This window comes from Protomyctophum parallelum, assembly GCF_964188405.1.
Source record: "Protomyctophum parallelum genome assembly, chromosome: 17".
NCBI classification, from domain to species: domain Eukaryota; kingdom Metazoa; phylum Chordata; class Actinopteri; order Myctophiformes; family Myctophidae; genus Protomyctophum; species Protomyctophum parallelum.
Window position 1 is genome coordinate 1,549,655 of NC_139719.1, and position 23,294 is coordinate 1,572,948.

At 40.1% G+C, this 23,294-nt stretch overlaps 1 protein-coding gene across 1 annotated transcript in view; it reads left to right on the top strand.

The window, feature by feature from the left end:
• Positions 1 to 871: 871 nt before the first annotated feature.
• The window catches only part of LOC310874102 (uncharacterized protein), a gene marked incomplete at both ends in the record, with an annotated part of 93,874 nt that continues 71,451 nt past the window's right edge, over positions 872 to 23,294 (top strand). The window contains 5 exons of the mRNA XM_083786777.1: positions 872 to 902; positions 1,155 to 3,003; positions 4,678 to 4,811; positions 8,508 to 8,615; positions 11,294 to 11,830. Coding sequence (XP_083642903.1) covers positions 872 to 902; positions 1,155 to 3,003; positions 4,678 to 4,811; positions 8,508 to 8,615; positions 11,294 to 11,830 — 2,659 coding nt within the window. The remainder of the gene's footprint in view (positions 903 to 1,154; positions 3,004 to 4,677; positions 4,812 to 8,507; positions 8,616 to 11,293; positions 11,831 to 23,294) is intronic.

Consider the following 23,294-nt stretch of genomic DNA (forward strand, 5'->3'; position numbering starts at 1 on the left):
CACCCAGGATCACGTGATCAACTTCAGCTTGACTCTCCCCTCCCCTCCCCTCCTGAAACAGGATGGGAGGGGAGCGCTTTGTGTTTAGAATCTCCGTAATGGCGGCGTCCATGCCACAGGTCCATGCGCCGTCTACTATCGTAACACTCCAGTCAGCCTGAATCACACTTTACACTGCATGAACACCCAGGATCACGCGGCCTACTACAAATCTCCCCCCTCCCCTCCTGTTTCGGAGGGCGTGACCACTCCCCTTACGGGACCATCAATATGCCACTAGGCCTAGTGGAGTTAAAGGGGTATTCAGTTATTTGGGTGATATATAAGGAGGAACTCCTTATATGGTCAGAACACTCTATAGTAGGGAGGATTATAAAAAATATATATTTGAATTAAGTGAAATCATATACCTATAAGGTGAAAGGTCGACCTAGGCTGCTTTATATGCTCCAGGCCTACCTATTCAGGCCTAATTTCCCTAGATAACCTGACCCCTTGGGTAAGGACTAGGGTGGGATTTAAGAGCGATCCCTGCACTCTTCAGTAAATCCTAGCAAAGGTCGAAGGCAAAGACCAGTTTGCCGCTGTACACACATCCTGTACTGAAATACCCTTATAGAGTGCCCAGGATGCACACTGTGGGTAGAGTGTGCCTTCAAACCCACAGGTGGTAAAACGCCTTTACTGGAATAGGCCAACTGAATGGCCTCCACAATCCACTGGGACAGCCTGACCTTTGTCACAGGCTTCCCATTGGCCTCGGCTCCCCATGCCACGAACTGGTTTCCTTCCCTGAAGGAAGCCATCCTGGCCATGTACACTCGTATAGCCCTAACCGGGCACAGTGAATGTAACTTCTCATCCTGTGCTGATGCAAAAGGAGGAGGGTGAAAGGACCTCAGGTACAATTGTGGCATTGGAATTCTTAGGGACAAAAGCTGGGTTAGGTTTAACTGTGACCCTAGTCTTGTCTTTGTCGAAAACTGTACAGTTAGGGAAGATACTCTTTTAGCCGTCGTGAGGGCCACTAACAGAACGATTTGCATATTTTCTGTGGAGCATTTAATTAGTAATGAGTGCATGTACTGCAAACAGGTAAAGTTATAAATTAACCTGAATGCTTAAAACATACGTAAATGTTCTTATCATTTCAGATGTCAGTCTGCAGGATTATTTGAACGATTATATGGTCAGTTTGAACAGTCTAGATGAAGCGGAAGAGTCTGGAACCTCCGTCACCAGCACCTACTCAGAGCTCTACATCTCAGCAGGAGAGAGTGAAGGGGTTAATAGCCAACACGAGGTGATACAGCTTGAGAGAACTTCCAACAAGAAGACCTTCCATGACAAACCAATCAAGTGCTGTGAGATCTACAAGACCATCCTCCCTGGCAGAAAGACACCCAGCAAAAGAGTTCTGACCGAGGGCATCGCTGGCATTGGAAAAACATTCTCTGTGCGCAAGTTTGCTCTGGACTGGGCAAGGGGGTTGGAGAATCAAGATATAGATCTTCTGGTTCCCTTTTCATTCCGGGATATGAACTTGGTCAGAGATAAGCAGTACAGTCTTCTCAACCTGATCCATGATTTCCACCCAACGTTAAAGAAGGTCACAGCAGAGCAGCTCGCTGGCTGGAAAGTTTGCTTCATCTTTGATGGTCTCGATGAAGGCAGGTTTCCATTGTACTTCCAAAACAATGGCATTGTTTCTGATGTCACAGTGATATCATCGGTGGATGCTCTGTTGACAAACCTCATCAAGGGGAATCTGCTCCCCTCAGTCCTCCTCTGGATAACCACCAGACCTGCAGCAGCTAATCAGATCCCTCCTGAATATGTTGACATGGTGACAGAAGTGCGAGGGTTCACAGACCCCCAGAAGGAGAAGTACTTCAGAAAGAGATTCAGTGAAGAGAAGCTGGCCGACAGAGTCCTCTCACACTTGAAGACATCAAGGACCCTCCACATCATGTGTTACATCCCACTCTTCTGTTGGATCATTGCTACTGTTCTGCTGGACATGTTGAGGACACACACCACGATAGGACAGCTGCCCAAGACCCTGACTGAGATATGCTGCCACTTCCTGTTGGTTCAGACAAAGATGAAGAAGCAGAAGTATGATGAGACTCATGGTATGAAAAAGAAAAGAAAGGGGACTCAACAGCAGCTCATGAAGACTGACAGGGATTTTCTTCTGCAGCTGGGAATGCTGGCGTTTGAACACCTGAAGAAAGGTAGCATCATGTTCTACCAAGAAGACCTGGAAGAGTGTGGCCTTGACGTGAAAGACGCCTCACTGTACTCAGGAGTGTGCACTCAGATCTTCAAAAGAGAGAGTGTGCTGTTTCAGAAAACGGTCTACAGCTTTGTTCATCTGAGCATCCAGGAGTTTATGGCTGCAGTCTACCTGTTACACTGTTTCACAGAGAAGAACGTGGAGGTACTGAAGACATTCCTGGAAGATCAATACAACAGTAACAACTCCCTCTCCGACTTCCTGGAAGCTGCCATGGAAAAATCCCTGAAGAGTAAAAATGGCCACCTTGACCTACTTGTTCGATTCCTTCATGGCCTCTCACTGGAGTCCAACCAGAGTCTGTTAGGAGGCCTGCTGGGCCAGACAAAGAACAGTCCATGGAGCCTGGTAGGACGCCTACTGGGCCAGAAAGAGAGCAGTCCAGAGAACAGTCCAGAGCAGATCCAGAAAGCCATCCGGAACCTGAAAGGAATGTACACTCTTGATCCTTCTCCAGACAGATGTATCAACATCTTCCACTGCTTGATGGAGATGAACGACCACTCGTTACATCAGGAGATCCAACAGTTCCTGAAGTCAGAGAACAGAGCAGAGAGACTGTCCGAGACCCAGTGTTCAGTTCTGGCCGTCATGTTGCAGATATCAGAGGAGGTTATGGAAGAGTTTGACCTGGACAAATACAACACATCCGAGGGCGGACTAAGGAGACTGATCCCAGCTGTGAGGAACTGCAGAAAGGCTCGGTTAGTGGTCAAGGGAATAGAAACATCCTGGAGTCAATCTGTCATTACAGTTAACAAATGAAGGTTGACAAAAAAGTTTCAATAATACTGGATGTGTCTCAAATAGTGCCTAGTGCTATTGTGTGTATATGTCTAGATAAAGACCAGTCCATAATAATAACAATAAATAACATAACATAACAATAAACCAGGGTAAAAACTAAATGAAGTCTAAAATCCCTGCTGGTTACCCCCACCCGACCGGTGGTTTGAGCTCCTCTCAGTATTATAACGTATTATTTTCAATGGGCGATCCACTAGGCTCTTCAAATCAAATGTCCCCTATATTCTTTAGTGTAGGTTTGCTTCAAAATGAAGAGCAACGTCTGATTCATGAAAGGCTGTGTAAAGCCTTGATTTGTGTGTGTCTCAGGTGTATGATGAATTCCAACAAATCAAATGTGCGTTCATCAGCTGCATTGTTCCACGCCCCTTTTAACACCGGTATAAAAGACAACCAAAATACCCAACATTACACCCACTTCACTGTGGTGAAAACACTCTGCAGTAGGCCTACAAGTTCAAAGGCATCACTCGTCAAAAATGTAATATCTATAAGCAACACCTTGACAGACAGCTTGTAGGTCTGGTTTAATTGTAAAGTGAGTCCCTCATGTGATGTAATGTAAACAACAGCCAAAGCTTTGTGATGCGACATAAACAATATAGCAACATTTTAAAGAAAGAAAATCACACCCGTGTGAAGTAAAGGGCCGCTCTTAGCCAGCTACATCATCTCATTCCGGCCAATCACAATTTGCGTCCTCACTTTTCCATCCTCACTTTTCCGTCCTCACTTTTTATCCTCAATATGTACTTTGCTCAGCCAATCAAACCATCGCTATGGGGTGATCGCTATGATTCACACAAGCACACAAATCTGGGCATAGGAGGGGCTAAGTGGTACAAAGATTGAGCAAGAGGAAAAGCCATGCAGGGTCACTCAATCTGTATAGGTTTCATTCCTCAGGGACCATGTGTGTGATAAGGCAGAGGAAAGGCTATTTAATTTGGCCATCAAAGTCTTAAGTGTCATCATATGGGTAGCATGAATGCCCTGGCAATATTTTAAAGATTGTCTGTTTGTGTCCAAAGTTTTGTAGCTGGCAGCTGAATAAAATTACCATTGCATGCCGTAGATTGGCTGAATATCCATGGACAACTGACGTTATAAACAACTTAATTTGTCCAAGCTCCGAATTAAATAGTGTTATTGCAACTGCCACAGTTCACCATTTGAGCGTCTTTACTCGACGGCAAAGGGGCATCAAATCCTAAATATAAGGTAAACAATAATATAAGAATTTTAGGAGCTGCTGTTTTCCCATTTCTGGGGTTGAGAAAAAAATAGTACCACACCTCATTGGATAATTCTTCCATAATTTTTATAACTCAACTGTCCAGCTGGTCTCTGTCTCTTGTCTCTTCACACATAACCTCCATATTGAAGGTTAAACAATGTTATAATATTGTAGGTCATGAAATGTTACAATATTGTAAGTTATGAAATGTTATAATACTGTAGGTTATGAAAAGTGGTGTTGTCTATTCCACAATACTGTTTATGTATGGATGAACTAGATAGGATATATTTTAGTTAACTTCCATGACCTCTTATTTCATCTGCATTCATAGACTTGTTGGCTGTAAGCTCAGAAAGACAGACGTGGAAGTTGTGGCTTCAGCTCTCAGCTCTAATCCTTCCCATTTGAGAGAACTGGACCTTGGTGAAAACGACCTGCAGGACTCAGGACTAGTGGAGCTGATCTGTGCTTCACTGAAGAGCCCACACTGTAGACTGGAAGTTCTAAAGTAAGATACATTTACCACATTTATCACGTCTATTTTATTATGTACTGTATTATGTGAATTTAAGTGAATTATGATATGAATGCTGTGGTGAGAATTAATTACATAGACAAAAGCAGGGGCTCGCAACTCAGGTCTTTCTCAAGTATAAAGGCCTATGGGCTACTGGTTGAAACGTTGTATGTCCTGCCTGCTGTGTTCGTGAATAAAAGTTATCTGGAACATTACAATTTGAGTTGCGAGCCCCTGCTTTTGTCTATGTTATCCGTCAGTTGAACAGTTTGGCTCAGCACCAAGACCGGAGGATGTGCGTTATTATCTTATTCTGAGAGAATGGATTACATACCTAGCTACTAGCTACCTGCTGTAGCCTAGGCCTGTGGTTCCCAAACTGAGGTGATTAGCTAATGTGCAAGTGTGTTTTCTCACACTAAACACACCAACATACAGTATACCTGCAATTGTATACAGAGTATCTGCACGTTTCTAAAGGTACAATTTAATTACTTTTAAGACATTTTTTAAACTAAATTGGCAAATGTTACGGAAGACAGAGGCAAACATTGTGAAAATAGCCAATCTACAAGCTCACTGTGAGGCTTTGTGAGCTTGTAGTTTGGATATTTTAACAACATGTGTCTGCTCAGCCGAGTCAAACTAAATGTAGGCTAATCCCTACAATTCCAAGTGCATGTCAGGGTAGGATGTCCTCAGTTCAAATTATTACTTATAGGTATAATTTGTTTTCATGATCTCTTATTTAATCTGCATTTACAGACTTGTTGGCTGTAAACTCAGAAAGACAGAGGTTGAAGTTGTGGCTTCAGCTCTCAGCTCTGATCCTTCCCATTTGAGAGAACTGGACCTCAGTAAAAACGACCTGCAGGACTCGGGACTAGTGGAGCTGCTCTGTGCTTCACTGAAGAGCCCAGACTGTAGACTGGAAGTTCTAAAGTAAGATACATTTACCTGGTTTAATTTGATCACCTCAGTTTTAATATGCACTGTATTAGGCATGTGAATATAATATGAATGCTGTGGTGAGAATGTAAGCTTGATATCATCGTAAGCCAAGCCTATATTATGTGCGTGATTAGACGTTAAAATGACCCCAAACATGTTTGAAAGTGTAATATCCCTTTTAAGGCTACTTACATATATATATATATATATATATATATATATATATATATACACAACACCATACAGCTCACCAGAAATAGCCAATCTACAAGCTCACAATGCGTCGGCAACACTTGTGAGCTTGTAGATCGGCCATTTTCAACATGAGACACGTTGTAGCTATACGCCACAGTTATCAAGCTTTACCAGCGTACGCAACAGATCAACACATGATCAATAGCCTGCATCTACCTACTGTACCAATCAATTATCGTTCAATTAGCCTAAGCCTGTGGTTCCCAAACTGAGGGTCTGGACCCCCAAGGGGGTCCGCAGATGATTTAGCTTAATGTGCAACAAGTGTGTATTCTCACTCTACAGTAAACAAACCAACATACAGTATAAGTCTATACAGATTATCTGCATATTTCTAAAGGTACAATTTAATCACTTTTAAAACATTTTAAAAACCAAATTGGCAAATATTACAGAAGAAATAGGCAAACATTGTGAAAATATCCGATCTACAAACTCACTGCGAGGCATTTTATGAGCTTGTAGTTTGGCTAATATTTATCTGTGCAGCCAAACTAAATACATGCCTACAATTCAGTAGTAGTCCTAGTTCAAATGATTACTTGGGAATAATTTGTTTGTATAATCTCTTATTTAATCTGCATTTCAGTCAGACAACCCACGAATAGATTTCCTGCACGAATAGGCAGGAAGAGCATGCTGTCTAGTGAGTTTAAGGCCTAGGCTACACGAATATGGATCTTTTGCAAAACTGATATTTTCTTCCTCCGTTTTTGAAAAAATCCCTGACCATACGACAAAGATATCAAGAGTCCACACACAAACCCAGAAACGCATTGCAAATCACTGCAGTAGCAGGTTTCAATTGTAGGCTATATAATATTTGATTTTATATTTACACTTACTTTTTTAATGAAGGAATAAGTACTGCATTTTAAAAGCCACCTAAATTGTGAGTGGAAGTGGAACATGTTTCTTTTATTGTCTGTCAGCATGTCACACTATGTGACATGTGCGTAAATCTCCAAATCCCGACTCTCGACTTTTCTCTCCATATAATTTAAAAATTATAGACACTTTACCATTGCTCTGGCGACTTGGCAAGTCCTGCAAAAAAAATTATAGCAGAGTCAGACCTATAGAAGTGTCGCGTCCAGAACCAGTTGTGAGCTTGTAGAGTGGCTATATTTTCCAGGTGTATAATAATAAATGTCACGTTATAATGTACTAAATGTAGGCTAATAAAGTTCACGTGCGCACATTGTCGGCATGCAGGCGCAGTGACAACGGAATGCAGTCAAGGGTGTGCCCTTTATTACCTAAACAGGAGAGAGATGTGCTATATTATATGCGCACAGCGACCGGCGACGCACTGTATACTTCTCACCAACCACGCTATTTGATGCGATTCCATTCACACCTCTCTCTCTCTCTGCACCCTCTCTCCCTCTATGACCATGACCATAAAATGGAGAGCAAAATACAGCACGAGAATATAGTTTCACATGCGGCTATGCGCAATATGGCATTTGGCCTGGGTCCTTATTGGTAGGTTAATATTGTCAGTTTATCTGTAGCGGTCCGCAATTAACCTATTGTTCAAGCTTCGTACTCGGCACCAATACAAATGAAATCACCAGTCCGCACTGGACTAGTAGGCTGATATATTTATTATAGAGGGTATGTGCATGCTTAAAGTGAATGGCACATCGAGTGGCAAAGCAACATGCAAAGTGAGTTTAACATTGTTTAACGTTATTTAATGCAATCTGTTTGGATGTATGGGCTGTCAAGGCCAGAAAGTAGTTTTTATCCACTCAGTAGGCGTTCCTGCATAACTTCCTGGTTTTATGATGATGTCACACGCATACACTCTATTGGATGCAGCAGAGCAGAGCCTTTGCTCGCTGCAGTTGATGCAACATACGATTGTTTTAAAGTTGTTAACAGTGATATATAAACATGAACAATCGGATAGATATCCATGTAGTTTCCATGCAGGCACAAGCTGCATTTCTCACCTAATTATAGTGAAAATGATATGCGCTAATGAGCGGTGGCATCGTTTCTCAAAAGCTTCGTTTCACATGACTACAGTACACAGGTCCACTGATCCGGATATTTTCTTCACTTATTTATCCGTTTCCAAAGACCTCCGTTTGAGTGGCCGATAACACCGTTTGCGTGTGGCTGAAAGGCCCAAGCGTACACAAAAACATCCGTTTTGCAAAAGACCCATGTACGTGTAGCCTGGGCCTAAGTAGCCTGCCCAATGGTCAGCTGACTGCGAATCAGCGAATGACATGTGGGTGTTGCACACACTGAATACGCCTACATAGTAATGCAGCATATTAACCCCTTGAGTATATGTATGCAACCACAGCATGAAACCCCTCGTGCATATCTGACTGAACTAATTCCGCAAGCTACGTATCATTTTATTTACAGACTTGTTGGCTGTAAACTCAGTAAGACAGATGTTGAAGTTGTGGCTTCAGCTCTCAGCTCTGATCCTTCCCATTTGAGAGAACTGGACCTCAGTGAAAACGACCTGCAGGACTCAGGACTAATGGAGCTGATCTGTGCTTCACTGAAGAGCCCAGACTGTAGACTGGAAGTTCTAAAGTAAGATACATTTACATTTTATTATACTATATTATGTGAATATTTATAAGAATAATGCTGTGGTGAGAATGTATTAATAAGCTTGATATCAGTGTTGATTTCGTCGACTAAAACTAAGACGAAGAATGTTCGTCAACTACCTTTTTTCAATGAGGAAAACTAAATGAAAACTAAAGCTATGATGACTAAAACTTATAGACAATATACTGACAATTTCGTAGACAAAAAAAAACTAGACTAAAATGTTGGACTAGTGGACAAGAGATCCAGTATAAGTCATTTTACACTTGGTTGTGTAGGATAAGCCAAAGCCACCACCAATTTTTGTTAATATAATAATAATAATAATGTCATATCAGTGTGGTTTGATTTCATGACCATTTTACTGGACATCAGGGAACTGCAACAAGACAGTTAAACACACACAAAAATGAGTGAGACACATGTTGTCCAGCTTATCACAATCACCATGAATTGGTTTCCTCATTGTCTGACTGGCAGAAACATGCTGACTCACTGGAGTATATTGCCCCCTTTTGGCTTAGAGGAGCTATCGCTCTGTTTTGTTCTTGTCAGGGCAGAAACACAGTGACTATTTGTATTTGAGACTAACATTACATAGAACAATGACAAAATTAAATACACTTATGCATGAACCTTTATCTTTTGAACTATTTGACTGCATTATGAACTTGAGTAGAATATGAATTATAATTAAATAAACAACCAAATAATTGGGGGTGGCTTTGGCTTATCCTACACTTACACACAAGTGTAAAAACAGTCATTACCACGGCATCAAGGCCCACCAAAATACATTTTAGTCGACTAAAACTAACACAAAAACATTCCAGGTGACTAAAACTAAATGAAAACTATTGAAGAGACTATTAAACACAAATCTAAATTTGCTGCCAAAAACAACATGTTTGATATTATGGTAACTCAAGCCATGTGTGCCTGAGTAGTTCCTCTTGACACATTGAGGAGCTTGTAGATCGCCTAATTCCGTGCGAATATATTATAATAATAAATAATATTACGGAAGAAAGAGGCAAACATCGTGAAAAAAGCAGATGCAAGCTCACTGTGAGGCGTTTGATAATATTGTTATTTTCACATAAATGCAATGCCTACAACAAGTTCTTGTCAGGGTGGGGGGTCCCCAGTTAAAATATGATTATTTTGGGGGGTGCCCAGTTCAAATATGATTATTTTGGGGGGTCCCCAGTTAAATTATTTTGGGGATCAGGATTTGTTAACTTTTAATCAAACTAAAGCATCCAAGTGTGAAGGCACACTAAGTGGGACAAGAGCCTATAATAGGTGGCTGTAAACAGGTTAAATCCATTCATTCATTCATGTTTTCATCGTTTCATTCATCATTCAGACTGGCTGACTGCTGCTTGTCAGAGAGATGCTGTGAAGCTCTGGCCTCAGCTGTAAGCTCTAATCTAGTGTTGGACGTGAGCCTCAACATGGTGAATGATTCAGTCCTGGAGAACTGCAAGTGGGTACAATTTACAATTTAGGCATTTAATCCAGAGCGATTTACAGTAAGCAAGAACAAAAACATGGTCATACATCAAATACGTGAAAATAGTCATCAAGACTCATACGTAAGCTAACCTAACAACCTAACGGTGGAATAGCAATATAATGAAAAATGTATATACACTATGACTATAGAGTGCTATGTCTACATAAAATGCTATTTAAGTTACATAAGTTGAGCCTTTGCACATGCCTGCAAGGCTAGGGTAATAAGATTGAGTCTGAAGAGGTGGGTTTTCAGACTACGGCGGAAGATAGGGAGTGAATCTGCAGTTCTGATTGCAATGGGAAGTGCATTCCCATTGCAATCAAAAATGCGTCTCGCTTGACTGGCAAAATATTGCCACCTATTTCATGAGCTAAATAGTGGATGAAAACAGGGAAAATAATCAGTTTTCTTTTATCGAATTAATGGAAATTTGCTTCCTATTTTCGAAAAGGCTTGATGGAAACTCACCTATTGATGCTTGTTGTTCTACTTCCTACAGTGTGAAACATGGAGGAGAAGATAGGCTTAATTCTACACTTGTTAGAAAATGTGAGTATCTGTCTGTTGGGTCAATATTACACATTAAAGATAGAATGCCGTGATCCCCCACCCCCTAAATCTTCAGGTAATGTGATTATACTTGGAGAACGATTTTTTTTAAGTGTACAGAAAGTGTTAAAATTATGTTTTTATGTGGCCACACCGACCAGTTCATTAAGTATGCCTGGTGGGTGGTGATCCACCTGAACTGAAGCCGCACCCACAGCTGTGTGATAAATGGGGAGGGGTTACGGGAGGCAATGATATATTGTGATGCCACTATATCACTGTCATCTTGATTGGGCCTTTTGACTCAAAGGCTTTCAGCTTTCTATTCAGGAAGAAACCAAAAATACACAGGGAAGATGCATTTCAATATTCTGACCTGTCATAACAACATGCACCTATCAACTGCCAAGCTTGGCTATTTATCGATAAATCGATTTTTTGATGAATGCCCTAGTGCGTGTACATGTGTGTGTGCGCGCGCGTGTATGGGTGCGTGCATGCTTGTCAGTCAGTCAGTCAATGAATGATGCATTTAGGCTGATGTTTGATGTATTGTTTTCTCATCAGATTTCCATCGTCTCACACTGGACACAAACACAGCACACAGATCCCTCTCTCTGTCTGAGGACGACAGGAAGGTCACAAATGAGAAGAAGGATCAGCATCCTCCTGATCACCCCGACAGGTTTGATAACCTGACACAGGTTCTGTGTACACAGAGTCTGAGTGGATGCCATTCCTGGGAGGTAGAGTGGAGTGGAGCTGGGGTTCATACGGGAGTGACGTACAGAGAACAGAGACAAAGGAAAGGACGTGGTGGTGACCATGGGCTTGGATGGAATGAAACGTCCTGGAGACTGGACTGTTCAAGAAGCGCAAGTTACCATGTCACACACAACAGTAAGAGGACTGTCCTCCCTGTCAGAGCCTCTAGAGGCCCCAACAGAGTAGCAGTGTATGTGGACTGTCCCGCTGGAACTCTGTCCTTCTACGCAGTGTGCTCTGACTCTCTGACACACCTGTACACCTTCCAGACCACGTTCACTGAACCTCTGTATGCTGGGTTCACGTTCTGGTCCTGCTTCCCCTCCTCAGTATGTCTGTGTGAGCAGAGATAGAGTCTCTATGTGAAAGTGACATCAGGTCGACATGGTTACAAAATCGTGGGATAAAAAATATTATACCAGATAGTTGTCCACGCTCCCTCTAGTATTGTGACTGTGGTGGGTGTTACTCACTTATATATACATTTATAAATATACCGTATCATAAATAACGTCCATCAACACTGATGGTGATGATGATGATGATATAAATATCAGTGTCATACTTGTGTCTCTCATGTAAATACAAAATGTTGTGTATATTTGATTTTTCATAATAGATGAAAATATATTTGATCATGTAATTCTCATATCGTATCAATCTTATCTTGTATATAAACCTTTTTAACCACTTGAACAACATACTTTGTTGGGTTCTGTGATTGGTCCACCAAGAACCTCTTCTGTGAAAATATGCGAGCAGTGCTAATTTTGACAGCAAATTGTTGTCATATTTTAATCATCTGAAATGTTTTAGTCTAGTCTTAGTTTCCGACTATAGATTGTAGTGGACTCTACAGTCTACAGTTGATTTTGTCGACAAAAATGTTGTTTGAAGAGCTGTGAAGGCATTGGTATAGTTAATTTATACTCAGCTGTGTGCCTAAAATAGCCGATCTCTACAAGCTCACGAGTCACAACATGTCTGTGTGATGTCATGTCTGTAGGGTTGATGTGTTCACTTTCTCTGCTCTCCTAATGAACACGTTGTTGACTAGACTTCATGTCACTGACTCTCATCATGGACTTTGTAAATCACTCTGGATTCACTAAATGAACCAAAATCTGTTTATTCGTTGATTCATTAGATCATCGTTTCCTCACTCATCTCATTATTTTGCTTCCATTGAATATTCATTTGATGTTATTGTATGAAAGTCAGAATTGTTCAATAAATTGATTCTTAACAGTCTGTCGTTGCTCCTGTGTATTGATATTCATAGTGTTGTCATGACAACATGGACACAGCCCATTGGTCGTGTATTAACTATGTTGGGTCCATCGCGACACAGGTTATAATTTCATGAAAAGTAACTGTTTTGGACAAACGCGGATATAAGTCTCTATAGTACAGTACAACCAGTCTCTCTAGGCACAGAAGCCAGTCTCTATAGGTAGATAGATACTAGGATATACAAGTTTCAGATAACATCAAAAAGTGTAACTTTCCTTCAAAAGCGTCATAAAGGGGATAACTGCTGGCCTAGCGGTTAAGTCATGCACCACACATATTGCTCTAATGCTGGGGTTCAAGTGGGTCAACGAAGTACACACTCACAACACCAGAGGGAGCTCTAATGCTGGGGTTCAAGTGGGTCAACCAAGTACACACTCACAACACCAGAGGGAGCTCTAATGCTGGGGTTCAAGTGGGTCAACAAAGTACACACTCACAACACCAGAGGGAGCTCTAATGCTGGGGTTCAAGTGGGTCAACGAAGTACACACTCACAACACCAGAGGGAGTTCAACAGACCACGTGCAACCCAGATTCGGCTCAAACAAGGGATTAAATTCATTAATACATTAAATTCCGTCCTATGCCAGTTTTCTGAAATAAATATTTTCAAAATTTTAAAAAAAATAGCAGACCTACAAGCTCGTAGCGCGCTATGAGCTTGTATATCTGCTATTTTTCAATATCTAAATTATAACATAATGTTTAAAACACCAAAAGGGGTTCCCGACCAAAAGACATGTGAATCCCTTGACTCCTTCAAAACCGCTCTCAAAGAGCACTCTGCCCACCCCTTTCTCCCCATATACTGTATACATATTGTTTCCTTTGCTAATTTCTTTATATGATTTCCAGTTTTTTCTTTTCTTTTCTTTTTACATAGAAGTGTATATTTGTAAGTCTCAAAATATTCTGATGCATTGAACATGGAAGGCCCTGTTGTAAATAAGTGTAATGCTTTATCATGGATTGTCCACAAAGTTTGTTTTTGTATTGACTGAGCTTTCGTTTGAAATGTACCCATTCGGCATACTGTGAAATAAAAACGTCAATCAATGTTTTGCACAGAAACAACATATTGTAATGTCATCAAGAGAGGTACCGAGCGGGCTAGTGTGAGGCATTGCAGAACCAGCAGGCTGAATCCAGGGTTACACAAAATAGCAGTAATATATCTACAAGCTCACAACGTGTCGCACTGCGGTGCGTTGTGAGCTTGTAGATCAGCTATTTTGACCATGCAACCCAGTGTAAAATCAGCCATTACGACGGCATCAAGGCCCACCAAAATACCTGTAGATTTAGTCGACCAGCATCTTATATTTAGTCGACTAAAACTAGACTAACACTAAAACATTTCAGATGACTAAACTATGACTATTTCATAACCTCATTATGAAATGAGGTTTGACTTTCCCCACAGATAATGAACTCAGACAGGTATATATATATATATATATATATATGCCAACATGAGGCAGTTTGCAAAGACAACATAAAATATCCCAAAGAGAGAATAATAATGTCCAAACAGTGACTTACTTGTTGCCGTTCAGTCCTTGAGGTCCAGCTTCGTCCAGCCCTCAGCTCTAGGTCCTTCCTTGTACTGTCTGGACCTGAATGGAAACAAGACCACAATAACTTTTTTTCCCCGGTGATCCCTTTGAACATGTTTGTTTGACTGTACCTGGCCTGTACTACATGTTTACATGTCTGCCAATACAGTATTCAATCAATCAATTTGAGCCCGAGGCTCGGCCCGACCCTAACAATTACCCTAATGTCAGGCCCGAAAACCCGAAAAAGCCAGAGAGAAAATAGGAAAAAGAAAAATGCCACTATATGGCCGCGGCGCCGTGGATTATTGAGACGAATGTGTCAGAGAACCGAAATAAAGGATTTATGTAACTCACGTTAATTGGCTGATAATGTTCCATTTCAAACATTCTAATTTCTAACATTTCTAATTTTCCAGGGGTGAGTAAACATCTTCTGAATCAAAGTAGCAGCGCCAGCAATCCTCTGAAGTGACGCAGTTATAGTAGTCTTGACTAATGTACCAGTGTTTTACAGATGTCCCTACAAATATACCAGGTGATTGCAGCTTTAGTCTTGCGTAGGTGCCACCCGTTCATACCTCTAAGGTCCGTAATTTCTTCTTTTTCAAATAAAGGGTTGACAGCTACACATCCTTTGTGTGTTCATTACAGGAAGCTCACCACAACACATGTGCTTCACCTCCTTTAAATATGGACATCTTCTACTGTGAACAATACAATGACTTCATTTTACATCCTGCATGCCAAACTATTACTGTAACTACATGTAGATCTACCGTATAATAAGAAATGCTTCATATTCTAATTCTAACTGTCTGTAAGGAGGGTGATACATCCCTTAGTCATATTGAGAGTAAAACTATGACAGAATAATAGTAGTTGTGGACATGTTGTTGATATGTTATCTGACAATTGGTATGAATGAAACATGTGAAACATGTCTTTCAAATTGACCATTCACTCTTGATGGATAATTGAGTAAGTTGTGTGTAGATGTGTGTCTTTACATGTACGGTAAGCATGATGCTACTGTACAATACCAGTTCATTAGTATTTCTAGTATACCTTGTTAGAAGACATTGGTTGTGAATAAATGGTAAATGGTGCATTTATATAGCGCCTTCATCCAAGGCGCTTTACAGAGATTGTGCATTACATTCACCCATTCACACACCAAAATAATACATGAGTAAGCCTCACCCGTACACCTGAAGGCTCTGTGTGTTGTTATCACAAGCCAGACAGACACAGAGTGGGTTGTTGTAGGGCCAGGCAATTAAGTGAAGTAATTCCGTTACCCCTTTTTATTTGTATTTATTTATTTAATTAATAAGGGCTCTTAAAATGCTTCATTTTACATCCTGTGTAACAAACAATTACTATAAGGAACATGATAGGAGTATTATTTAAATTAAACAGCCTACACATATTTTACTTGAACTTTCTACATTGAACATGTAATTTTTTACTGTAAAATACCAGTGCATTATTATTTCTAGTCGTAGGATACGGGAATTCCACCTTTATCTACCGTGTTAGAAGAAATGGGTTGTGAATGTTGTGGAATGTTTAGGAGCATGTCTGTTCCGTTGTTAATGTACAGGTAAGTTAGGGACAGGTATTGCTGAATGGATCGACCAACCAATTTGCATGTGATCCTTTTAGTGTGGTAAGTAGAGTGCATATAGCCTACTCCTACAGTATTGTGTGAACGGAGTGGAACATGTATATAGGATTGGGAAAATTTGCATTTAAATCATTTAGACTGGAAAATACTTGGCATCCCTGTGACAACATCTGATATGTGACAAAGGCAACTTGAGCTATTTGTCACATTCCTAATCCTAAATTAACCGCACCCACTGGACACAGCAATAGTCATTGTATGAAGTCATTCTCTCATGGTCAAATAGACATTTCACAAATGTATGTTTAAAGGTCCAATTCAGCCCGTTTGCAACCATATCTTTCCTGGTGGGTTCATGTGGGAAATTTGTGTTTTTAGATATTTTTAGTATTTCAAAGTGTCTGTGATGTCATGGACACTGGTGGATTACTACAATGACAATAATGCTTTGCTGCACTTGTGGAGAGGGAGAGGGCTGTCTTTTACATATATGATAAAAAAATGTGTATCGATAGACAAATCTACTATGTGATGTACAATAGAAACACTGAGATTTTTGGATATACCAAATTGGATATGCCAAGATTGTCCTCAAATAAACAAAGACAAAACTAAAGTACTTGTTTTGAAGTCAATGACAATGTATTAAAAGTTAGGCGCTTAGCTTCAAACCTTGTTGTAGTCATGGCCTAGAAAAATGTCCAATAGTAGTCTTGACTACTGTACCAGTGTTTTACAGATGTCCCTAAACATATACCAGGTGATTGCAGCTCATTCAGAACGCTGCTACTCAAGTCTTTAGGTGCCACCCGTTCATACCTCTAAGGTCACCTGGTAAAGGTTTGCTTTATGATCCTATAATTAAAACATAGTATTCAGATGAATGTGTAACATATCTGAAACAAACTCCCTGAAAACTGCAGCTCTGCAACAACTCTGTTATTTTTATCACAGCTAAAAACATGCATGCCTGTTTGCGGCTGCCTTTCATTGAGATTTTGTCATTATTATTCTACACTGACATTTAATTCATTAATTCATTAAATTTGTTCCATTTTGCTCTGTGTCCTGAATATGTTTTCAATTAAGGCAACACGGTTCAAATACGGGGTAGGATAGGAAAGTTACTAATGGAGCTTTTACTTTATTTTTATTTGTTTTACTGAATCTGATATAATGTTTCGTTTGCTTAATGTGTGATATAAAACTCATTGAATTGCCTTGTTGTTGGGAGCAGTGATTGGCCAGTTTTGTGTCCCGCCCCTCACTCTGATTGGACCCTCTGTTAGTATTTAACAAGAGTTTATTTTGCCTGGAGCCACTTTAATCTCTGCTAGTTGTTAAGAGCTGAACTTCTTCTTTCTACACTAGCTGAAGCATTTCGTGTTGGTTCTACTTTAAACTTTAGTATTTTAGATTTTCACTCTATAAAAATAGTTCTAGTATCAGTTTGTTTGGGCAGGTTTTGAGTTATGGCTTTACTACAGACATTGAAGTCCTTGGTCAACCAGAGACTATCTGCTGCTTAGGGCAGGTATGGAACTAACAGCAATAGTTCATGTTCAAACATGTAATGATGTGTTTCTCCTCTGTATCTTCTGTCTAGACTCCATACACCCCCTTGTGTGTAAAGAGGAGGTATTCCCTGAGCAGCAGCAGGAGAGAACCTCCAGTCTGGTCCAGGAGGAACCAGCGTCTCCACAGATTAAAGGAGAACAGGAGGAGATAACCTCCAGTCTTATCAAAGACGAACCAGCGTCTCCACAGATTAAAGCAGAACAGGAGGAGAGAACCTCCAGTCTTATCAAAGATGGTCCAGAGTCTCTACAGATTAAAGGAGAACAAGAGGAGAGAACCTCCAGTCTGATCAAAGAGGAACCAGAGTATCCACAGATTGAAGGGGAACACGATGAGCTACTTCAAAGATCAGAGGAGGATGGTGGATCAACAGAGACATTGCTATTAGTGAAACATGAAGATGATGAAAACATGCTAACAGAACCTGTAGCCAGCACCTCATCTAAAAGCATGGAAACACAATCTAGTTTGTCTTTGAGCAACAAGCTGCTCCATGACATCAACTCACCCAAACAAAGTCACTCCATGAGTAGTCAAATAGGTAAGAAATGTTTTAGTTGTGCAGATTGTGGTAAAATGTTTAATCGCAAGGAACATCTGAAGAAGCACACAGTGATTCATTCAGGGGAAAAGCCATTTGCTTGCACAGTGTGTGGCACAGGCTTTAGTCAAAAGAGTAATCTAAAGGTACACATGATGACTCATACAGGGGAAAGGCCCTTTACATGTACAGTTTGTGGCAAGGGCTGTAGTCAAACGAGTGATCTAAAAAGACACATGTTGACTCATACAGGAGAAAAGCCCTTTACGTGTACAGTTTGTGGCAAGGGCTGTATTCGTAATGGGGATTTAAAAATACACATGAGGACTCATACAGGAGAAAAGCCCTTTGTGTGTACAGTTTGTGGCAAGGGCTGTATTCATAATGGGGCATTAAAAGTACACATGATGACTCATACAGGGGAAAAACCCTTTATGTGTACAGTTTGTGGAAAGGGCTGTAGTCGAAAGGTTGATCTAAAATCACACATGATGACTCACACAGGGGAAAAGCCCTTTACGTGTACAGTTTGTGGCAAGGGCTGTATTCATAATGGGGGATTAAAAGTACACATGATGACTCACACAGGGGAAAGACCCTTTACGTGTACAGTTTGTGGCAAGGGCTGTTTTCATAATGGGGGATTAAAAGTACACATGAGGACTCATACGGGGGGAAAACCCTTTGAGTGTAAAATTTGCAAAAAGGGCTTTACTCAGACTGGTAATCTAGAAACACACATGAAGACACACAAAGAGGAAAAAGCTGTACATGATGAGTGCTAATGAGAGGGGCTCTATCCCCTCCTTTTGGCTTGTGATTGGCTGATCACCCCATAGTGATGATTGGCTGAGATATGTATATATTGAAAATAAAAGTGAGGGCAGGAATTTGAAGACGCCAAAAAATATTGTGTTTATTCTATTGCTTGGGATTAAAATGTCATTCATTCATATTCATACACTAGTGGTGCAATTGTACCTAGTATATTTTAATCACTTAGTTGTATAATTTGTTTAGATTTTCTTTATAGAATAGTTGTCTTCATAGAATGCATTGTAACACTAACAGAAAATATGTACTATGTCATACCTGTAAGAAAACTGTCTGTAAATTCTTATTTTTCTAATAAAGGGTTGACAGCTAAAGATCCTTGTGTTCATTACAAGAAGCTAATCACATCACATGTGTGTCACCTCCCTTAAGTATGGACGCCTTGTACTGTGAACAATACAGTGACAAGAACTGCTTCATTTTATATGCTTCATACCAAACAATTATACTATAAGGAACATGATAGGAGCATTAATTAAATTAAACAGTCTACACATATTTTACCTGAACGTTCTACATTGAACATGACAGGAGTAAGTCCTAATGTTACAGAGTGCATACTGTCCATTGTACTTAACCTGTGACTACATGTAGATCCAGCGTATAATAAGAAATGCTTCATGTTCTAACATGTGTGTGTAAGGGTGGTGACACATCCCTTAGTCATACTGATGATGGTTAAAACTAGGACAAAATAATAGTAGTTGTGGACGTGAGTTGTTATCTGACAATTGGTATGAATGAAACATGTTTTTATATTTTATTTTTACTGTACAATACCAGTGCATCTAGTCGTAGGATACGGGAATTCCAACTTTATCTACCGTGTTAGAATAAATGGGTTGTGAAAACCATTTACGTGTACAGTTTGTGAAAAAAGGCTTTAGTCAGAATTGCCATCTAAAAACACACATGGAGATGTGTCATAAAGAGGAAAAAGCTGTTAAATGATGAGTGTTTGCTTTTCTTGAAATAAGTCATTATGTTGACACTTAATGTCAATTATTCAGTTTAGTCCAGCTAGATACATTAAACATGATGGACTATACATCAATTGTTTTAATCAATTTTCAACTTGCATAATGACCCATCGATATTGATATATGAGAAGCAGTGTTTTCCCACATTCTTCAGCAATTAAAATGTCACATTCATTAATATCCACAGACTAGTGGTGCAATTGTAACTTGTCTCTGTGTTGACATGTGTTGTTTGGACTAACATATCATCATAGTGTGTTTAGATTCTCTGTATTATGTTGTCTGAAAATATTTACTCTGTAAAAAATACTGTCCGTAATTTCTTCTTTTTCAAATAAAGGGTTGACAGCTACACATCCTTTGTGTGTTCATTACAGAAAACTCATCACAGCACATGTGCTTCACCTTCAACTTGTAGGCCTACTGTGAATAATACAGTTAGTCATAAGCTAATTTACATCTGTAGTTCCTGAGCAGGCTCTTAAAATGCTTCATTTTACATCCTGCACACCAAACAATTACTATAAGGAACATGATAGGAGTATTCATTTTACACACAACACACCTTTTACTTGAACTATTGCTACATTGAATGTGTCCTAATGTTACTGTGTGCATCCATTTTACTAAGCCTGTAACTCTAATGGAAAATAATAAATGCTTATAGAAAATAACACCAGCACTCACGTAGTATCCTGGAAGGACTAAAGATTTATTTAGTTTCCCCCCAGCAGCAAACAACAGTAAGGACATTTCTGCCCGAGGTGGGTCCGCAAAGAGGTGGTCCGCCAGTTGAGTACCCCTGATCTACAAGCTCACAACGTGTCGCACTGCGGTGCGTTGTGAGCTTGTAGATCAGCTATTTTGACTTTTTTAGGGTTGATGTGTTCACTTTCTCTGCTCTCCTAATGAACACGTTGTTGACTAGACTTCATGTCACTGACTCTCATCATGGACTTTGTAAATCACTCTGGATTCACTAAATGAACCAAAATCTGTTTATTCGTTGATTCATTAGATCATCGTTTCCTCACTCATCTCATTATTTTGCTTCCATTGAATATTCATTTGATGTTATTGTATGAAAGTCAGAATTGTTCAATAAATTGATTCTTAACAGTCTGTCGTTGCTCCTGTGTATTGATATTCATAGTGTTGTCATGACAACATGGACACAGCCCATTGGTCGTGTATTAACTATGTTGGGTCCATCGCGACACAGGTTATAATTTCATGAAAAGTAACTGTTTTGGACAAACGCGGATATAAGTCTCTATAGTACAGTACAACCAGTCTCTCTAGGCACAGATGCCAGTCTCTATAGGTAGATAGATACTAGGATATACAAGTTTCAGATAACATCAAAAAGTGTAACTTTCCTTCAAAAGTGTCATAAAGGGGATAACTGCTGGCCTAGCGGTTAAGTCATGCACCACACATATTGCTCTAATGCTGGGGTTCAAGTGGGTCAACGAAGTACACACTCACAACACCAGAGGGAGCTCTAATGCTGGGGTTCAAGTGGGTCAACCAAGTACACACTCACAACACCAGAGGGAGCTCTAATGCTGGGGTTCAAGTGGGTCAACAAAGTACACACTCACAACACCAGAGGGAGCTCTAATGCTGGGGTTCAAGTGGGTCAACGAAGTACACACTCACAACACCAGAGGGAGTTCAACAGACCACGTGCAACCCAGATTCGGCTCAAACAAGGGATTAAATTCATTAATACATTAAATTCCGTCCTATGCCAGTTTTCTGAAATAAATATTTTCAAAAATTTTCAAAAAATAGCAGACCTACAAGCTCGTAGCGCGCTATGAGCTTGTATATCTGCTATTTTTCAATATCTAAATTATAACATAATGTTTAAAACACCAAAAGGGGTTCCCGACCAAAAGACATGTGAATCCCTTGACTCCTTCAAAACCGCTCTCAAAGAGCACTCTGCCCACCCCTTTCTCCCCATATACTGTATACATATTGTTTCCTTTGCTAATTTCTTTATATGATTTCCAGTTTTTTCTTTTCTTTTCTTTTTACATAGAAGTGTATATTTGTAAGTCTCAAAATATTCTGATGCATTGAACATGGAAGGCCCTGTTGTAAATAAGTGTAATGCTTTATCATGGATTGTCCACAAAGTTTGTTTTTGTATTGACTGAGCTTTCGTTTGAAATGTACCCATTCGGCATACTGTGAAATAAAAACGTCAATCAATGTTTTGCACAGAAACAACATATTGTAATGTCATCAAGAGAGGTACCGAGCGGGCTAGTGTGAGGCATTGCAGAACCAGCAGGCTGAATCCAGGGTTACACAAAATAGCAGTAATATATCTACAAGCTCACAACGTGTCGCACTGCGGTGCGTTGTGAGCTTGTAGATCAGCTATTTTGACCATGCAACCCAGTGTAAAATCAGCCATTACGACGGCATCAAGGCCCACCAAAATACCTGTAGATTTAGTCGACCAGCATCTTATATTTAGTCGACTAAAACTAGACTAACACTAAAACATTTCAGATGACTAAACTATGACTATTTCATAACCTCATTATGAAATGAGGTTTGACTTTCCCCACAGATAATGAACTCAGACAGGTATATATATATATATATATATATATGCCAACATGAGGCAGTTTGCAAAGACAACATAAAATATCCCAAAGAGAGAATAATAATGTCCAAACAGTGACTTACTTGTTGCCGTTCAGTCCTTGAGGTCCAGCTTCGTCCAGCCCTCAGCTCTAGGTCCTTCCTTGTACTGTCTGGACCTGAATGGAAACAAGACCACAATAACTTTTTTTCCCCGGTGATCCCTTTGAACATGTTTGTTTGACTGTACCTGGCCTGTACTACATGTTTACATGTCTGCCAATACAGTATTCAATCAATCAATTTGAGCCCGAGGCTCGGCCCGACCCTAACAATTACCCTAATGTCAGGCCCGAAAACCCGAAAAAGCCAGAGAGAAAATAGGAAAAAGAAAAATGCCACTATATGGCCGCGGCGCCGTGGATTATTGAGACGAATGTGTCAGAGAACCGAAATAAAGGATTTATGTAACTCACGTTAATTGGCTGATAATGTTCCATTTCAAACATTCTAATTTCTAACATTTCTAATTTTCCAGGGGTGAGTAAACATCTTCTGAATCAAAGTAGCAGCGCCAGCAATCCTCTGAAGTGACGCAGTTATAGTAGTCTTGACTAATGTACCAGTGTTTTACAGATGTCCCTACAAATATACCAGGTGATTGCAGCTTTAGTCTTGCGTAGGTGCCACACGTTCATACCTCTAAGGTCCGTAATTTCTTCTTTTTCAAATAAAGGGTTGACAGCTACACATCCTTTGTGTGTTCATTACAGGAAGCTCACCA